At 35.6% G+C, this 18,316-nt stretch overlaps 1 protein-coding gene across 4 annotated transcripts in view; it reads left to right on the forward strand.

The window, feature by feature from the left end:
- USP33 (ubiquitin specific peptidase 33) overlaps positions 1-18,316 on the forward strand; it is a 37,759-nt gene that overhangs the window by 1,769 nt on the left and 17,674 nt on the right. For all 4 annotated transcript variants that reach the window (XM_074151936.1, XM_074151939.1, XM_074151937.1 and 1 more), the window contains exons 3-10: positions 2,423-2,485; positions 5,027-5,179; positions 7,474-7,573; positions 10,099-10,168; positions 11,499-11,612; positions 12,390-12,468; positions 14,639-15,059; positions 15,463-15,603. In XM_074151936.1, coding sequence (XP_074008037.1) covers positions 2,423-2,485; positions 5,027-5,179; positions 7,474-7,573; positions 10,099-10,168; positions 11,499-11,612; positions 12,390-12,468; positions 14,639-15,059; positions 15,463-15,603 — 1,141 coding nt within the window. The remainder of the gene's footprint in view (positions 1-2,422; positions 2,486-5,026; positions 5,180-7,473; positions 7,574-10,098; positions 10,169-11,498; positions 11,613-12,389; positions 12,469-14,638; positions 15,060-15,462; positions 15,604-18,316) is intronic.

The raw sequence follows: 18,316 nt of genomic DNA on the forward strand, positions 1-18,316 counted from the left end.
ATGCTTTTGCCTTATTCTTCTTGCTGTCTACAAACGCCATAATTTTTAGTGTATTTTAAAGAATAAAAGGGTATGAAAATCTTGCTTCTGATTGATCTATGATACCAACAGAAAAGCTTGTAGCTAATTTAGTTTTTAAAATGTCTTTTGGGTTCTTCATACAGCTGTTTCCAGAGATTGAAATTTTGCTCTATAGGCTTGACTTCATTTCTTTGCAACATTTGTGTAAGTCAGAAAGATACCTAGGCTGAGATGCCAACCTTTAGGTTTATGTATGAGTATTTTTAAAAATCTACTTCATTAGTTTCCTCTTAAGTGGATTATGGTAACAGTTAAGAGATCAAATTATTTTGCTCCTTCTATCAATAAGAGATAGAAATGAAGGGGAAAAGAAAGTGTTCAATGTCTTTTTGTTAGATGGCTTGACACTTAATTAAATATAAAAACCCTCTTGAAAGTAGGAAGAGGTGTTCAGGGGTGCATCAGCCTGGTAGGTGGGGAAATGCTGTGAAGCTTGAAACATGTTTTTTATTTCTCACTTAGAGCTTTTAAACTGTTACTGAAAAACTTAATTTCATACCAGCATTTCCATAGGAGCGTTTTCTAATTGCAGTAGGATACTTAATGTCATACAATTGTTAGAAAAGACCTTTAAGACCGTATAGTCTAACCATTAACCTAGTACCGCCAAGTCCACCACTAAACCATGTCCCTAAGCACCAGATCTACACGTCTTTTAAATACCTCCAGGGAGGTATTTAAGACCTCAACCGCTTCCCTGGGCAGGCTGTTCCAATGCTTGACAACCTTCTCAATGAAGAAATTTTTCCTAATATCCAATCTAAACCTTCCCTGGCACAACTTGAGGCTGTTTCCTCTTACCACTTGGGAGAAAAGACTGACGCCCGCCTTGCTACAACCTCCTTTCAGGTAGTTGTGGAGAGCAGTAAGGTCTCCCCTCAGCCTCCATTTCTCCAGACTAAACAACCCCCGTTCCCTCAGTTGCTCCTCATAAGACTTGTTCTCCAGGCCCTTCACCAGCTTTATTGCCTTTCTCTGGACAACCTCCAGCACCTTAATGTCCTTCTTGTAGCGAGAGGCCCAAAACTGAAAACACAGTATTTGAGGTGCCGTCTCACCAGTGCTGAGTACAGGGGGACAATCACTTCCTTAGTCCTGCTTGCTGCACTATTCCTGATACAGGCCAGGATGCTGTTGGCCTTCTTGGCCACCTGGGCACACTGCTGGCTCTCATTCAGCTGGCTGTCGACCAACACCTCCAGGTTATTTTCCACTGGGCAGCTTTCCAACCACTCTTCCCCAAGCCTGTAGTGTTTCATGGGGTTGTTGTGACCCAAGTGCAGAAGCCTGTAGTGTTTCATGGGGTTGTGACCCAAGTGCAGGACCTGGCACTTGGCCTTGTTGAATCTCATACAATTGGCCTCAGCCCATCGATCCAGCCTGTCCAGGTCCCTCTGTAGAGCCATCCTACACTCAAGCACATCAACACTCCCACCCAACTTGGTGTCATCTGCAATGATCTGCTGTGATATATCTCCTCTTGGATGAATTGACATCTTGCCTTCACCTTTTTCAGTAGAAAACCATGGTGAGATCCCAGCATGTTAACTATCTGTAACTTAACCAATATCTGTCATTATATAATGTAGAAAATTGACCATGTTCAGCTGCTATTTGATTGTGTAAATTAACATGCTTAGAGAGTTACACAGATAACATGCTGTACCCTCTGATGTGATTGTCTTGACTCATGCAAATGAGGAATTAATGAAAATTGCTTGAAGATTGACAGCTGCAAGATTCCACACTCGGCCAAATATGTTTTGCAATTAGCACAATTAAAATCAACAATTATTTTGCATGTTATAACTAGAATGTAGTAAATGCTTAACCATATAGTGCTGAAATCTCCTATTTAAAGGTGAAAAACACTAATTAACTGTGAAGTAATACTCTGATAAATAGGCACTGCAGATGGGGGCATACAGGCATTTTTAAATAAATCTGTCATGTTCCAAAGCTGTTGCAATTCAGTATTTTAGACATTGGGCTAACTTCATATTTTATATAACAATCTCTTCCAAATCATGAATTGTAAAAAATCCATGTTGACCTTAATCTGAATAAATATATCAAAATAGCCAAAAAATGATATTCCAAACACATTAAATGTCTAGCACTGCCTCCCAGTGAGAGGACCTGAGTTAAATCTTGCAGCATTCTTATTTGCTTTAGGTGGTGTTTTTTTAACACTTATTGTGCATGTCTCTTGGTTTGTGTAGGACTCTGCAAGTTTGAAATCTGAGTGAATTTTAATGGGACTGGCAGTATGTTCCTGTTCTGTAAACCTGTTTGACACTGCTTTTTAATTCTGTATACTTCTTTATATCTTGCTCAACAGAACAGATGTACGTATGTTGGCTGTGGTGAATCCCATGTTGATCACAGTACCACCCATTCCCAGGTATGTGTATTTGCTAATAATACAGTTACTTGAAGCAATGAGATAGAATTAGAGAGCTTTTCTTACTCATTTTACTGAAGTCAGTAACCTGTGTTAGCATAACTGTTTGGAAGTTTGATTAGCTGTGATTTTTTTTCATCTATATAAGCAGGTCTTACTAATTTAGGAGTATGTGAGTGTATAGTCTTTGTGCAGCTGCATAATTCTTTATGTAGCTCTGACATTATTATGCTCCTTAAAAGAACACGGTGAAAATTGGAAAAAAAGAACAACAATTACTGAAGATTTTCAAGCTGTGTGGACAAAAGACTTCTTGAGTACTTCAACTTGTATGCAGTACTTCACTACTTCTGTCTAACTATTTAAGGATTGTGGCTGCCTGATGGGTAAGGGGAGGAAGTTTGGTTAATGAAGTTGAGAGCTGAACAGGTGTAAGAAAGGAAGTATAAATTACCAGAAACAGGCGCTCCCTGCTCCAGAGGCTACAGAATAAGAACCTGTAGACTTATATGAACATCTCCTTTCCCGCTGTGTCCTGATTTTGGATCCAGCTTGGTAGGAGCAATGGAGTGTGTGTACTGTGTCCCCCAGCATGCCAAGTTATGGCAAGGTTGGACAGCTTGAGTGCATCTGTTTGGGTCTTAAACTCACTGTCTGTTCTGTGCACACTTGCCAAAGTGAAGCAAATGAGATCTATCATTGTCTCGCAGCAAATATACTGGGGACAGAGGGATGGCAGTTTTGTTATCATGTCATTTCAGAATTGCTGATTTTCTGATTAAATTAAATTCTTGCCACAAATTTACAGTTCTTCTGTCAGAAAATACATCTAAGGTTCCACACTGAGCAATTTGTATTCCTTAAAAATACTAAAAAAAAAACCCCGAACCCTGGTGAATATTAAAATGACCAAATAGTATATACCAGAGTTTTTTTTACGAAGTACACTTTATGACTGTATTTTACCACCACTCCTGATTTTTTTTTTTTTTGAAGCAGGGCCTTGAAGAGTGCATATTTATACAAATCGATAGTGCATTAATATAAGTCTATATAAATACATTTTTTGCCAGCTATTTAAGCTGACTCACAGTTCTAAAGCCTTTACTTATCTTTATATATATATTATTTTTATATATATATGTGTGTGTATATATATATGTGTATATATATATAGATATAAATGAGCTGCTTGTAGTGCATCTGGGGAACAGATGGTCCCTGAATTTCTTCTCTACAATTTTATACCTCTTGGCTTTCTACAGTAGTTTATTCCTGATTTACATGCTGTTCTAGCAATGTTATGTACTTGCCAGGTAAGAGAAAGGGAATGGATAATTTGCTTGCTGTCAGTGACATCCTTGTCTTGATTTTCTTGTTACTTAATTTTAATTTCTGGATAGTAAGCCCTCTTCTGGATTTTTTTTTCAGTAAAAATCTCACTACAATGAGAGAAAAAAAGCTGACATGAATAAGTTGATTTCTGCTTATTCCAGTTTCCACAAGCAAGGCTCCCTGTACTGCAAATAATCATATTCATTGTGTCCACTTCAAGAAAATTAATAATCTGTTGCTGTGGAGAATTGTAATTATTTATGCAGCCAAGGATATTCTTATGCTTAAAATTGTCTGAGATATTTACGTAATCTGTTTCTGATGTTTTTTAGTATGGGGAGGGCTACTTAATGAAATTGTAGCCCACATCTTATATGAGAAACGTTGTTCTTGTACAAGGCTTTATTAAATGAGGGGAGGAGGAACTTTGGCATCCTGTAGCAGGTGTAGTATTTTCCTAACTTCTAGTAAATCTTTCATTGCCTATAAACGTGGCTGCTGCTGACATAAAAGGAAGAAATGCAGGAAGGATTGGTGGAAATATTTGGAGCATGATATCAACTGTGTACACAATCTTACAGTAAGCAAAGAGGTTAAAAAAGGAAAGATGGGGATTAGAACAGTAAAAATACTCTCCATCTGTCAAATTTTTATATTGCTTCACAGTATGAAGCTGTCAAGATAACTGAGTCACAGAATCACAGAATTCTAGAATATTTGTTTTGATATGAGCACCACTTACTCTAACTGAACTAAAAGTCTTATCTTGCTCTTCTGATTGTTAAATAGCGTGAATTTCCTATAGCAAACTAGTAGAAATAAACACTGCCCTTGCTGTAGAAGAGGTGGCTGCCATTATGACCATTTCCGTTCCTGGAAAATGTGTTTGCTGTGAATTGTTAACACTTCTGACAACAGGCTTTCTTCTTATTTTTGTAATTACACAGAAGCATGTCAGATATGACAGTGGGTTAGGTTCTGTTTATACCTTGTTGCTAATTTGAGTGACTTGTACTAAAAATGAGTTTTGGGTAGTTTGTGCTAAAATTTCGGTAATTGAATTGCTATTTTTAAATATTCTAACATACATACTTGTTTAATTGTTGAAAGATCTAGAATTTTAATACTTCTGTTGTAGCTTGCGTATTGCAGTATTTAATTGTTCACAACTTCTGAACCACAGTTTTGGTTTTTATTCTGTTTTAGGAGACAAAACACTGTCTGACTGTCAACCTTACTACACTCCGTGTTTGGTGTTATGCCTGTAGTAAAGAAGTATTCCTGGATAGAAAATTAGGATCTCATTCTCCACTACCAAATGCAAGACTGTCTCATCAAGCACAAGAAAATAGTGTGCAGGTATTTTTTAATCCGGTGGAACAAAGGGAGCTGTAGCTTTGCAGTAAACATTGTGTCTTCTCTCCAATGAGAGACTGACTTTTCCTCCTTTCTTGTGGCTGAACTTTCTATTAATTTCTCTCTATTTTTATAAAATTTCTTTATAAAGACATTACCCAGCTTCTATATACTGTCTCCCTGTACTGCATGCTTCCCAAGAGTGCTTTTTTCATTGTATTGTCTAATTGTTTGTAATCTACAGTAAACTGTAAGGTACAGAAAAAATACAGAGTTAAATTTAAGGTTTACAAGAATAGTTCACCTGTGCTTCCCCATTCTGTCAGCTCTTCAAAATGTTACTTACAAAACTCATTACAGTAATTGCTGGCTAACTTACATGGAGTGACTGAATGCCTTAGTATGTGGTTATGGATACTTGCCTCTGATACAAATTCATTCATACAACCACAGTACTTTTAGAGAAATATGTGCTGTTAACCTCATTCGCCTAGTAATATAAGACACTTAAAACGGTTCCTATAACTTAGTTTCTGAGGTTTAAACATGTCTAGTTTTCAACTTTGATAAATGACTGAAAAGATCTTGATTTTTGAGTATACGTGTGTGGCGCGTTTTTTTTCCAGTGGAGTGGTATACACACAAACACTCCTGAATAGTTAAGAATTTAACTACTATACTAGAACTTACCAAGAAAGCAGTAGTAACCTATGCATATTCTATATATGTCTGTAATTTTGGTGTAGAAAGACAAATATATTGTATTAGATTCGTGTGGAAAAATATGTATCAAACTAGAAATCAGGAGAATGCTATTAGTGTTCTGTGGCAGCTGGGATTGCTGAGGAGTGTAAATATGCCACAGAGAGAAATATGGCCAGTATCTGGGAAGTTGGTATTAGTAGAGTAAAAGACAGGCTTGAGATGGTAGTGTTTTATATGATCATGGCATTAAAGACAAGACTTTTTATAAAGTGCTTAGCTGTTCCTAACTCCACATTTATTATCAATTAACACAGTAGATAAAGAGTAAGATAATGAATAAAGCATTAGCTAGTATTGCAGACAAGTTAGAGGGAAAAGATGAGCAAATGTTGTTATATAGAGAATTTTGAAATATGCTATTTGCTTGTCTTGTTCTTCTGCAATTTCAACAAGGTTGAAGGTTTGTTTAGGTTTGTTTTGTTGTTTTGTTATCTTTTCCTGGTTACATTAGTCTTCACTGGCACCAGTATTGTTCGCTCTGATAATATCTTTTCTAGATGAGTGTTGTCTTAGAGAAAGTTATGCTGCAATTTCTTAAGTATTATTGTTTGGCATAATGCATATATCTGGAAAAAAGTGTTATTTCTTTATTGCATATTTTATGTACTTCTATAAAAATGACAGGTAACTCAGTTAAAACTGAAAAGTACAAATATGGTATTTCTAAAATTGTTTTGCTTGAGGCATAGAGCTGTGGAAGAGATACCATGACGCACAGGTTGGACAGAAAGATGGCAAGTTTTTCAATCTATGTAGAGAGGCAATATCCTTTAATATTTTTCATTTCACAGTATTTAATATGAGCATAGTCTGATCATTTTCTCATAAAATGCCAGCAGTTCAATTAGAATAGTACCATTGGAATATTTTTTAAAAATTTCTGTTGTCCTTATATAAAGCTGGATTCAGACTTCTGAACTTCTGTTCTATTATACTTAACCTGTTTTAATCTTCCAAGGAAATGTGTTTAATATACAGAAAAAACAGTAGAACTTACAAAGTCTGTCAAACGTTTTGTTTAGAATTTTTATTTATATACTCACAAAAAGAGCTTGTCATGCAATAGTTGTCAGCCTGCCTTATACTTTGTTTCTCTATTTGTACATTTTGCTTCCAACAGTTTAGTTTGTCTTCTTTAAATGTAGTGAGCCATCTGGTGGCATATCAAAAACATATACACTAACTTTTATGTGATGACTACTGTGTTAGCTTTTCAGTGCTAGCTTACTGTTTGTTATCCAAGGGAAAAAAATACTACAAATTGCTTTGTTTTGATTCTTCAGCTGTTGTCATAAAATCATGCAATGTTATCACTGCCACTCTGAAAACAAAAGCGTGGGGTTTTTCTTAGTAAGCTTTTATCAGGGTAGCTGTGGAATACTATTATTCTCACTTTATATGCAGTGACATTTTGAAATGCGTTCACATAATTTTCAGTTCCTAGATTCATTTGTGAAATTATACATAAGCTTAATTAAGAGGAAAATTGATAAATACTAGTAAATATACTTTTTTCTTTTTCTCATTATAAGGATTTTAAAATACCTAGTAATCCCACGCTGAAGATTCCGCTAGCAGCTGTATTTGATGACTTAGATATAGAAGTCGAAGAAGATGAGTTAAAGACTAGAGGTAATAAAAGCAAAATCCAGTGCTTTATTGCCCTTTATTACATGTGTATGTCTCCAAGTCTGTTCTGCCGCTATATATTAGTTCTCTTCTAAGTCGAACTGTTTCCTAATCTGCTCCAACTGAGATCTTTATTTTTAGTTTCACCTTTATTGCATCAGTCTTTACTTACCTTCAGAGCAGAGGCTGCAGTGATAAATATAGTGCAGCTGTGCAAGCAGCAATAAAAATAAGAAAGCATGTTGGAGTAGCGTTTAGTGCAGCTGGTGTTCTAGCCACTCTGGTAAAAGTAGTTTGTAATAAAATCTGTTCTAATGTTTTCTCCTGTGCTAAAATGTTCCTGATTTGAATGCTTTCCTGCATTTTGGGTAACCCTTCTCTGAGCCTGTAGTATCCCAGTATGGGTTTTTGGTGGTGTTTTGTTTTTTTTTTTTTGTTTTTGTTTTCTCCATTTCAGTAATGGATTTCATGCACTGCTAAGCTTTTTGGTATACCCCACCCTAATGTTGAACTGTTGTAAAGATGAAAATGACAGTGGATGAAACCCCAAACAGTGAAGCCTGCCTTTCTTATTTCATAGGAGAACATTATTATTATTTCTTACAAGTCTCAAATTGGTATTGATAATTTTAAAAAGGGTATGTGTTAGTAAAGAAAGTATTTCTAACTGCCATTTCTTAGGAAAATCTGACCAGCAGATTGTTAAGCTGTTGTTTTTGAGATGCCAATGCATATGTCAAGGCAGTTTGTTTTCCATCAGTGATAAAAGAGTTATTCTAATTTATGGATCTCGTTTCTCCTTTACTCATCTACTACCAGCTTTCCCTCTCCTAAGTCTGCTAGCATTGGCCAAAAAACCTACTTTGCCCCTTCTGTTGTCTGGCACGGTCTTTTGAGATATGTCACCACCCCACTAATTTGCCATCTGCCTTTAAATCATTAAACCATCTATTTTATTCCCAGTTAGTTTCTCCTACCAATGTGTATTTCTGTATCTTCTTGTCCTACTGATGTTTTTGAGAACGTAAATTTGAATAGAAGTAATATAAAAGTAGAATTGCATTAAAGTTCCCAGTAACATTGATGTGACTGTGTTAATACATTTCTCAAATTTAAAGGGAAAAACTTCTTTAGCTCCATTTTAACTTTAGTCTTAAAATTTCTTTTGAAATGTTTTTGATGAAACAAACATTAGGATATGTCTTTAGAGGAAAAGAAATCTATTTAAAAACTTTACTTGCAACACTACAGTCTGGAAAACTGCAGTGAGAGTATCTTCCTGATACATCTTCTGCTGTTAAAAATTTTTTTAAAAATCTTATGCCCGTTTACAATTTCAGTAAAAATGACCATCCTTTTTTAGGCACAAATTGGAAGTGCAGAATGCAGGTTCAAATGTGGGAAGCAGGATGCTATTTCCATTCAGACACATAGAAGAAGCTTTTAAAACCTAAAAATTAAGTTCTGTGTATTACAAAATTCAACTGAAGCAACCAAACTGGTTTTTTAGCTATAAAAGGATTTTCTTAGTAAGTTTTATTTTTCTGCCCCAGACTAAAATGATCAGGGTAGTTCCTATACTTCAAGAATTGCATGAAGCCAACAGTGTTGATTGCTGAATAATTTTAAGCAAAGAATCAGTAAGACTGGAAAACTTATAAATGTTACTGTTTTCTTACACAAAAGCAGTTTTGTTTTGAAATAAATTACTTCATTAATTTAAAACTAGTAGCTATGAATAGCAAGTGTTTCAGATTATTTTTTTTAAATTGAGATCATATTATAATTATGAGTTTTTTAAATAGCCTCTCCAAATATTTAGAGAGCGTTTTTCATGACTCTATAATCACTGAAAGAATATATGTTAATTGTAACTTTTATGTGTAAGGAAAAACTATGTGGATACCAATAAAGAAAGTAAACAGTCTGAGCTTGAAAATAAATTCTGTGGGGAAGTCTAAACTGATCAGTCTGTTTGTATAATGGGTGTATAATTGGCATAGAAAAAGCCTGATCATAGGTAATTATAATTCTGATTCTGGGATAATCACATGCTGAGTAGGTTTTGACTGTTTAGCATAATCTGACTACTAGCATGAACTTGAGACAGAAGAATGAAACCTTCCTTGAGAAGCTTTTAGTAATATGATTAATGGTTATGAATGCAGGATAGCAACAATTTAACTGAACAGGTAAATCATTAAGTTCAAGTAAAACTTAAATATTGATAGAAATATTTTAAATTACAATCTGCAGCTGACGTAAAACATCAAAAGTTAGTAAGATGAAATACTATCTACTTGTCTGAAGTGTTTTAGCCAAAATCAAAACACTTAATTACTTCTTCTAGTTAGAGTAGTATTCCTTTAGGAGTCCTGTGTTTCTTTTCATTTACAACTTGACATTATAATTGGCATCAGAAATGTAACACAGGTCTTTTAATTAGTACATATTTTCTAGGAAGTATTTTCCTTAGTATGTCTTGTATTGGATTAACAGGCTTGCTGAATATTCATTCTGTTTTCCAGGTCTAACAGGATTAAAAAATATTGGAAACACTTGTTACATGAATGCAGCTTTACAAGCTCTTTCCAACTGGTAAGGAAAATGGTTGTAAATATAATTTTATATTTGCTTATACGTTCATTTTCTCAAGATATAGTTAAGGATTTTGAAGGGTTGCACTACCATGGAAGAAGACATGTATCTGTTAAATCTCAGTCTTTATATACTACAAACAATTGTGTCACTGATAGGAAAAAAGTATCATGATACGTGGATTACTCAGCTTTTTCCCTGCTTCATTCTAATTCCTTACTGTCTTAAGTAAGAATATATGCAGTTCTAGAAACTAGAAGAAAACCTGATAAAAGCTGTTAAATTTGTGGGATGGGTTTTTCTTCTGCTGCATAATAAATCAAAAGGAAATGCATCAGAATAAACCCTAATAAAAAGAAGAGACATGTTAAGTTTGAAAGGTCCAAATTCAGTCCTTACAAACAATGTGGGACACTATGCTAAATCATCCTAGGAATGGCTAGAATAGAAAATCTTCTCACCCCATGCAGATACCACAGATAAGTTCTTGAAGGAGAAATCTACAAAAGCTGAAGAGATAAAACCACTATCCAACTCTAAAGTTCCCTGCACTAGAAATGGTTAGGCAGGGACAGCAGTCAAGCATATATCATATGTGCTTACTATATCCATCTGCTTTTCGCAGCAGCCCAAGATAGGATACAGGGCTAAGTAGACCTCACTAACATCCTTTGTTGAGGGAGAGGAGAACTGAGGCAAATCTCTCTAGAAGGCAAAGAACTGGACAAGGCATTTAGTTATGAGGAAATGAGTCTGTTGAGAAATGCCAAATTTTGCAAGTATGCTGGGATATCTCCTTTCTTGGATCAAAACAGGTCCAATCTCTATGAAGTATTGTGACTTCAAAAGGGGGGTTGAAGGGAGAGAACTGATAAAGTATGTGAGTTGGCGACACTGCTTGAAGTAAACAAATAATCATTTAAGTATAAATTATTTGCCTAAAAACATCATGTGCCACTATTGGATTCTAGAGAAAAGAAGATTTGTTTAAGGTGCTATTTCTGGACTAGGCTTATGGTGATTGTTGCTGTAGTGGTACATGAGTACTTCCGTGAGAGCCAGTAGGAATTGCCTTGAATTTGAATCCCAGTAGACAATTCTGGTGCTTTAACAAATGTCAGAATATGTCGGAGGAGCAGTGTTGCTGTACTGCTGAAGTTGTCCTACTAGGAAGTGTTTGGTTGCAGCATTTAAGGATGTAGGAAATGGAATTGTTCAATTCCATAATAGTATGGCCTTTTTTTTTTTAATATATAATCTTGTTGAAATGCAGATTTCCTCTTGTATTTTAATAACCTGAAAAAAGTACTGTTTTCTTCCTTTTAATCAGCCCACCTTTGACGCACTTTTTTCTTGACTGTGGAGGCTTAGCCCGAACGGATAAGAAACCAGCAATTTGTAAAAGTTACCTCAAGCTGATGACAGAACTCTGGCACAAAAGCAGGTATTTTGTCATTTTGGTGATGAAATGATTGTAAATAAACTACAGAGCCATGAAGGATGCATTAATCTGTCCTAGGTTTCTAATTTTTATTTTGTCTATCGCAGAATTACTTTTAAAAATTAAGGAAGGAAAGATTAATTTACAGGATTTAAACACTCCTTATAACATGCTCTTTTCAATATCTACCAAAAATAGGACAAATAAATGATGTAAATTGTAGTAAGGAAGATCTGACAAGAAACAGATGATAAACACTATACAAAGTAGCATTAAGCTTTTAAAAAAAAAGTTTATGTCTGCCAGAAATGCATCTAAAACGTTTAACTAGTTTATTCTCTCTGTGTCCTTCATTCTGTATCAACGTTTTATCAATTCCTCTTATTTCCTTATATGGAATTTCCATTAGCTCTGTCTAAGAAAATACTTCAAAATATAAGAACAAAGGTGAAAGAAATTGTCATTGTGCATAGTGCCAAGAATATGTCTGATTTATCATCTGATTCTTTGACAAGAAATGTGCCGTAAAAGTCCTGATACAGTCTCTATTTCTGTTGGATGACAGATTTTTTAAAAAATTGTATAGTTACTAATTCAGTACCAATATTTTGTTTGGTTAAGAGTAACATTATTGGTGTTAGATGTGTTATGGTTCAGTTGCAGGTAAAATTATGATCCTGGTAAAGACAGAAAATTCCACTTAAATGCTTGCTTTTTTTGGGTGTGTATTTATATATGTAAAACTTCTCTTTTTTTTTTTTTTTTTTTTTTTAACCTTAGGCCTGGTTCTGTTGTTCCTACTGGTTTATTTCAAGGAATTAAAACTGTTAATCCAACATTTCGAGGCTATTCCCAACAGGTAAAACTATACGATTTCTGAAGTCTTTTAAATCTGACTAAGCCCATGAAGTTATCTCTTAAATTTAAATTTAACGCTTACGACACCGTGCTTCTTATATTTGTTAAAAGCAAATGCAACATAAACTTTAGAATATTTGCTTCAAACGTAGATCATCTGAAACCGAACTATCAACAATTAAGTCACGTTTTATGTTTATTTATATCAAATTCTTGAAAGGCCTTGAATTTCTGAGAATAACTCCTTTTCCCTTTTTTCAGAAAAATAAAAATATTACGTGTCTAAAAAATTCCTGTATGTAAAGTAATGCTGCTAATATTTGAGCAGTCCCAGAAAACAAAGGTGTTCAAAAATAAAAAAGACTATAATAGATTTTTTTATATTCATCTACCACTTATGTTTTTAAAAAAGTTAAATACACAGTATCCAATTGTCATTTAGTATCTTTGAAAGAAAAACCCATCGCTGTGTGTTTTGTAAGCAGTATTGCGGGAACTGTAAGTTGGTCACTTGTTAAGTAGTCATAGATTATTATATAGTAAAGGCATTCTTCAGATGATCCTTCCTGCGGTATCTTGCTGCATTCATACAGTTAGCAGTACTTTATTAAAAGCTTTTGAGCTAGAGGAAAATTTTAAACCCTGTAATTAGAAAAGCTTACTATTATCTTCCAGGAATCTGCTGCAAAGGAATTTGCTGTTTCAGTCAGCATGTTCCATATTTGTGGAGTGCAGGATTAGAACATATGTTTTAATGTTCTAATGCTGCGTGTAGCTGTAAAGTAAATGTTTAAATAGTAATCTCAGTGTTTTTTAATTTACTCATGAATTTCTTAAGAGCCACATGAATTTCTGGAAAAGTAAAAAATCAATCTTGATAACCAAAAAGAAACTGTATGGAAACTTGGTTCTCACAGCCTTGAACACTGATGAGAATGTCTTTTTCCATGCAGAGCAACACTTAATGAGAACCCTTTTAGGTTCCGCCTGGATCATTCAGTTGTGTGTTCAGTAGGTTTCATGGCAACAATTAAAACAAAGCAGATCTTTCATGACCAACACTCTCCTATTGCCCAGCATCGCCAATGGGGCAGCCAGTTGGGCAGCCATCTCCAATATTCAGGGAGAAAAAGGAATTCTTTTGCTCAATGAAGAATGTTTATTAGTTAATTTGGGTCTCAAGGTTTGAGTAGGTTTTTTTGTTCGTTTGTTTGGTTTTGTAAAAGGATTACCAGCAAATAGGCATATTAGGTTTCTTTTCATTACCCAAACCCAAAACTCAGGTCTGGTAGTTGTAGTTTTTAAGAAAAAGAATGTTTTCTAGTCAGCAGTTGTAACCTTAATAAGTAATCACTACGATAGATGGGAATGTTGAGCAGCAAAAATTATTATTATAAACCACCAAAATAAAAAAGGAAAATAGAAGAAAATAGAAGCAGTAGTAGTTGCCAAGAAGAGGTTATTGCTTTCTCCCATGCTTGCTTTGTTAGATATTCTCTATTGCCAGGAACCAAGCTTCTGCGCCGATTGTTGAAATTTGGTGGCTTTTAAGATACTTCCAAACACAGATTAGACTTGTAGTAATACTTGACAGCTCTTTGTGGAAACACTGATAGTTGAGGAATCTTGTCCAGGCTTGAACAGAAGAATTAAAATCTTTTTGACAGTATGATGCAATTGGAAAGATGGGCTAAGTACATCATCATACTTTATTTAATAAAGTACTTCCGTGCCCAGAGAAAGCAAGGCTCTGGTTGCTTTGCTGAAGGTGCTGCATAAGGTTTTAAAAAACTGTCCCGAACACATTCTATTACCAGCAAAACTGGAGTCTGACCACACTGTTGGTAGTTGCTTGTTACATTTATCATTCGTGTAGGCTGTGGAACTATTTTTCTTAGTTCTTGACGTAAGCCTTTTGGGGATTGAAGTATTTTGGAGGAAACTTGTATAAGATTACTTGTGACATGCAAGAAATGGATGCAGGAAACAAATATATGGTCTGGAAATGAAACATCTTGTGAATGTTAGACCTAGAACAGAGGAATTTACCTTATTCTTCTTTAACAGCCAGCTGTAGCTTTCATTTTAGTTATCTCTATCTTTTCCTGATGTGATTGTAATATCTTCCAAATACAGTGGAATAATGTTGTAAAACTTGTTTAAAATCCTAGGATGCACAAGAATTTTTGCGTTGTCTAATGGATTTGCTTCATGAAGAGCTTAAAGAGCCAGTTGTAGAACTGGAAGATGCCCAGCCTATGAGTGCTGAAGAGAGTATGGAAGAAGAAAAGAGCCAGTCAGATGTAGGCTTTCAGCCCTGTGAATCCTGCAGTACCTGTGATAAAACAGAAAATGATGCTATTTTCAAACCTGTCTTGGAGGATCCTGCAGAGACAGCCATGTTAATTCAGGATGATGACAACAACTCAATCACATCCAAAGACTGGCAGAAAGAAAAAACATCAAGCAACAAGCTTAAACGAGCAAATTCTATGGAAGACTTGGAAAAAGACACAAACACTGCTTCGGAGACTACTGAATTTTTAAATAATCAAGGAACTGTCAAGGTACAGATACACAGCAGATTCTCAGGTAATACATTACTAATGTGCAATTGAAATAGTCAAATTCTTAGCCAGAATATCTCTGTGAGTGGAAATGAGTTGCAGAATACCATAGAGAGGTATAGGTCAAATACGGTTGTAAACAATGCACCTTCTTAATTTTTTTTTTTTTAGTTTAGGTGTTTTGAATTCAATTTGAATTTCCTTGAAAAGCTAAAGATTTGTACTGAGTAAGGTTTCAGATAGCCCAGAAGGAGTGGGGTTTTTTGGTTTTGTTCTTAACTTAAAGGTATGTGAATTGAAATGGTGCTTCATTCCTAAATGTCCTGTAACCTGACACTGTGGTTAAATAGATTACAAAACTATTGTGTCTGTTCATTCTGCAGTAATTTTTGATAGAATTTATGAAATAATGTAAATATTAATTTCAGAGTACATCAGTGATGTCCACATGAATGACATATCTGCAGCCCAAACCCCATTATCAAATGAAGGGATGAACACACGCCTATCAAACAGTCCTCCAAAATCATTCTCATCGTGCTCTTCGCTTGCACCAGTCCACAAAAAAGGTATAGGCCCTTTATCTTCTTCCTCCCGGTACTGAATTGCTCTGTATTATGGTTTTAATTTTCTTGTTTCTTGTGTCTTGCGTAGCAGCGCAGTGTTGTTCTTAGGGTTGTTTTTTTTATCTCCTGTGCCCATTGGGGAGAGGGAGCATTATATAAACTGGTCATAAAAGACAACTCCCTTTACCTCTGTAACATTCTGATTCTTTTGAAGCATAAATAGTGTTTGCCTCTGCTTTAGAAGTGGAATAATATTTTTAGACAACTTCCTCAATTGCACTGGTTTGGAGAGAGAGAAAACATTACCCACAAAAAGATAATGCTTTTCAGAGAACACGTACATTGAACTTCTCCTGAAGAACCAGTAAGTCAGCATTTTAGTTTATTAAGATTTAAGGAGCTGTATGTATCTGTACTGCAGATAGACTTGTAAATGCTATCTGCTTTCTGGTTATTGTCTTTGTGGTGTGGAGTTTTTCTTTTGGCACTTTCCACAGTATGATGTGTTTATCAGCATCCAGAGTGTTTAGACTTCTATTGCATTTAGATACAAGACAGTGCAGCTTTAGGGCACAAGGAACAGTATATGATTTTTTTTTGCCCTTATTTATCTAACAGGAGACTGTTTTAATAAAAGCTCGTCTTTTGGAACATGCTTCTAAGGCTAGTATTAAACCAAACCAAAAAACTCCCACAACTTTAATATCGTGATATTCTTTCCTTCAGCAGACTGCCCAGGATAAGTTCTGAAAATGTTCATGTTATCCTTCTAATGCTTCAGCATTGGTGTTGAATGACCATGATTTGATGGACTTAAATCTTTGACCTCCTTGGTTGATTTGTTCAGCAGTTTTGACACTGTATTTTTACTGCTGTCTCCAGTTTTGGCTTCACCACTACAGGAGGGTTTTAGACAAACTGAAGTGAGTCTATGAGAAGAGGTACTCTATGGCTGGAGCCCGGTCATGTACAAGGAGAGACTGAGAGAGCTGGGTTTGTTCAGCCTGGAGAAGGAAAGGCTAGAGGGGAACTGTTGCTGTCATCAGCATTATGAGTGGTTATAGAGAAAGTAGAGCCAGGCTGTTCTTGAAGCCATGCAACAAACAGAAATGGAAGCAAGTTACAGAAAGGAACATTTCTATTAGATGGAAGGGAAAAAAAAAAAAATCTTACCACTGTGTGGTTGAATACTGGAACAGAGGCAGGAGCCCAGAGGTACCCCGAGGATCTTGGAGATAGATACTCCAAAGTTCAACTAGAACTGCTTTGAACAGAGACTATCAGATGATATCCAAAGGTCTCTTCTAGACTACAGATTTTTTTTTTTTAAACTTCATAATAATTTAACTCTTGGTCATCTTTATTGTGTATAGAGGGAGCAGATATGTATGCAGTAGAACTGACAGGGGGAGGAGTGTGGTAGTCACTTGCAAGCTCACAAGGTGGTTTGTTGTTTTTTTTTTTTTTTTTTTTGAATTCCCTAGTGTGCTAGGACTTGTCTGGGTGGCTGATGCCTAATTACAACACACCTGTTCCTTTCTTCTCTTCTGTTTCCCCCTTGCCAAAAGCACGTGGTGTCTGTTGGGTGCCACAGTTCTAACATGCCCCTGCTTATCAGTGTATTCCATGTCTTCCTCATGTTTGTTATTGTGGATAAGTACAGCACATTCTCCACATCACTGATAAATTAATACCTTAGAACTGTCTTAAAGTAGTTTAGTGTCCAAATAAGTGATTGAAAGGAACCTTAGAGAATTCTGGGCAAAAGGCTGTATGAGACAGTTCGTGTCCGCAATAAATAAAATGTATCTGATGTGTTGTGGAAAAGAGGGTTTTTCAGATTACTTCTAATGGCTGTTCTTTCTGCTGGAGATACTTTTGAATTCAGACTTCTCTATTATCTTAGACATCTTTCTAGGTACGGGATGATACAGGGACAACAAATAATACCGCTGGACTGTAAAGACACAAAAGTACTTGCTTATGGGCAAACTCTTTATGAACAAAGGAGCCTTGGGAGGTTGTGTTCTATGTGAAAGATTTATTGGAGTAATTCAGTTTCCTCCTCACTGTAATTATTTCGACGTTTCACTGCCTATCTTGTTACTGGCTGTCAGCATTTTGGCAGAGTTTACCTTCGACTCCTGCAAGACTTTTGAGTGGTCTGTCTTGTGGTCTTCATTTTAGCCTACCATTCCAGTAGTCTGTAAAGCCCAAGGGACTGTGTGTTTACCTAGTTAGTAGTGGATTTGGGTGGGGAGCACATTATTGGCTTGGAGTTTTACTTTATTTTTTTTAATAAGTTGCTGTTAGGCTGGGCTCTAGTGGTAAACTTAGGCTATTTCGACCCATTGTCATCAGTGTTGTGATACAACAAGCTTGTATATGAGCTTTTCAGCCCAACATGATTAAGCTTCCTGGAAAGATGTGATCAAATTAAATGTCAGATAGAATGTGCCTTAAGTTTATACCTTGGGGGATTCCTGCCAAGACAAATCTTGTAGCAGTGGGGTGTACATTTCAAGACTGGCTGTTTGAGTTTTACTGAAACAGAGGCAAAATTTTCTGGTGTTTGTCCCCTATAAGCTGCTTGAGAAACCTACATGAATTGCCTGGTACTAGCAGTAATCTGATTGTGTAATTTCCAAGAAAACTTTAGTAAATAGAAAGCAGGGCTTAGCTCATAATTTAATCCTAAATATGTGTGATCTCTAAT

This window comes from Numenius arquata, chromosome 8 (genome assembly GCF_964106895.1).
Source record: "Numenius arquata chromosome 8, bNumArq3.hap1.1, whole genome shotgun sequence".
Lineage (NCBI taxonomy): Eukaryota > Metazoa > Chordata > Aves > Charadriiformes > Scolopacidae > Numenius > Numenius arquata.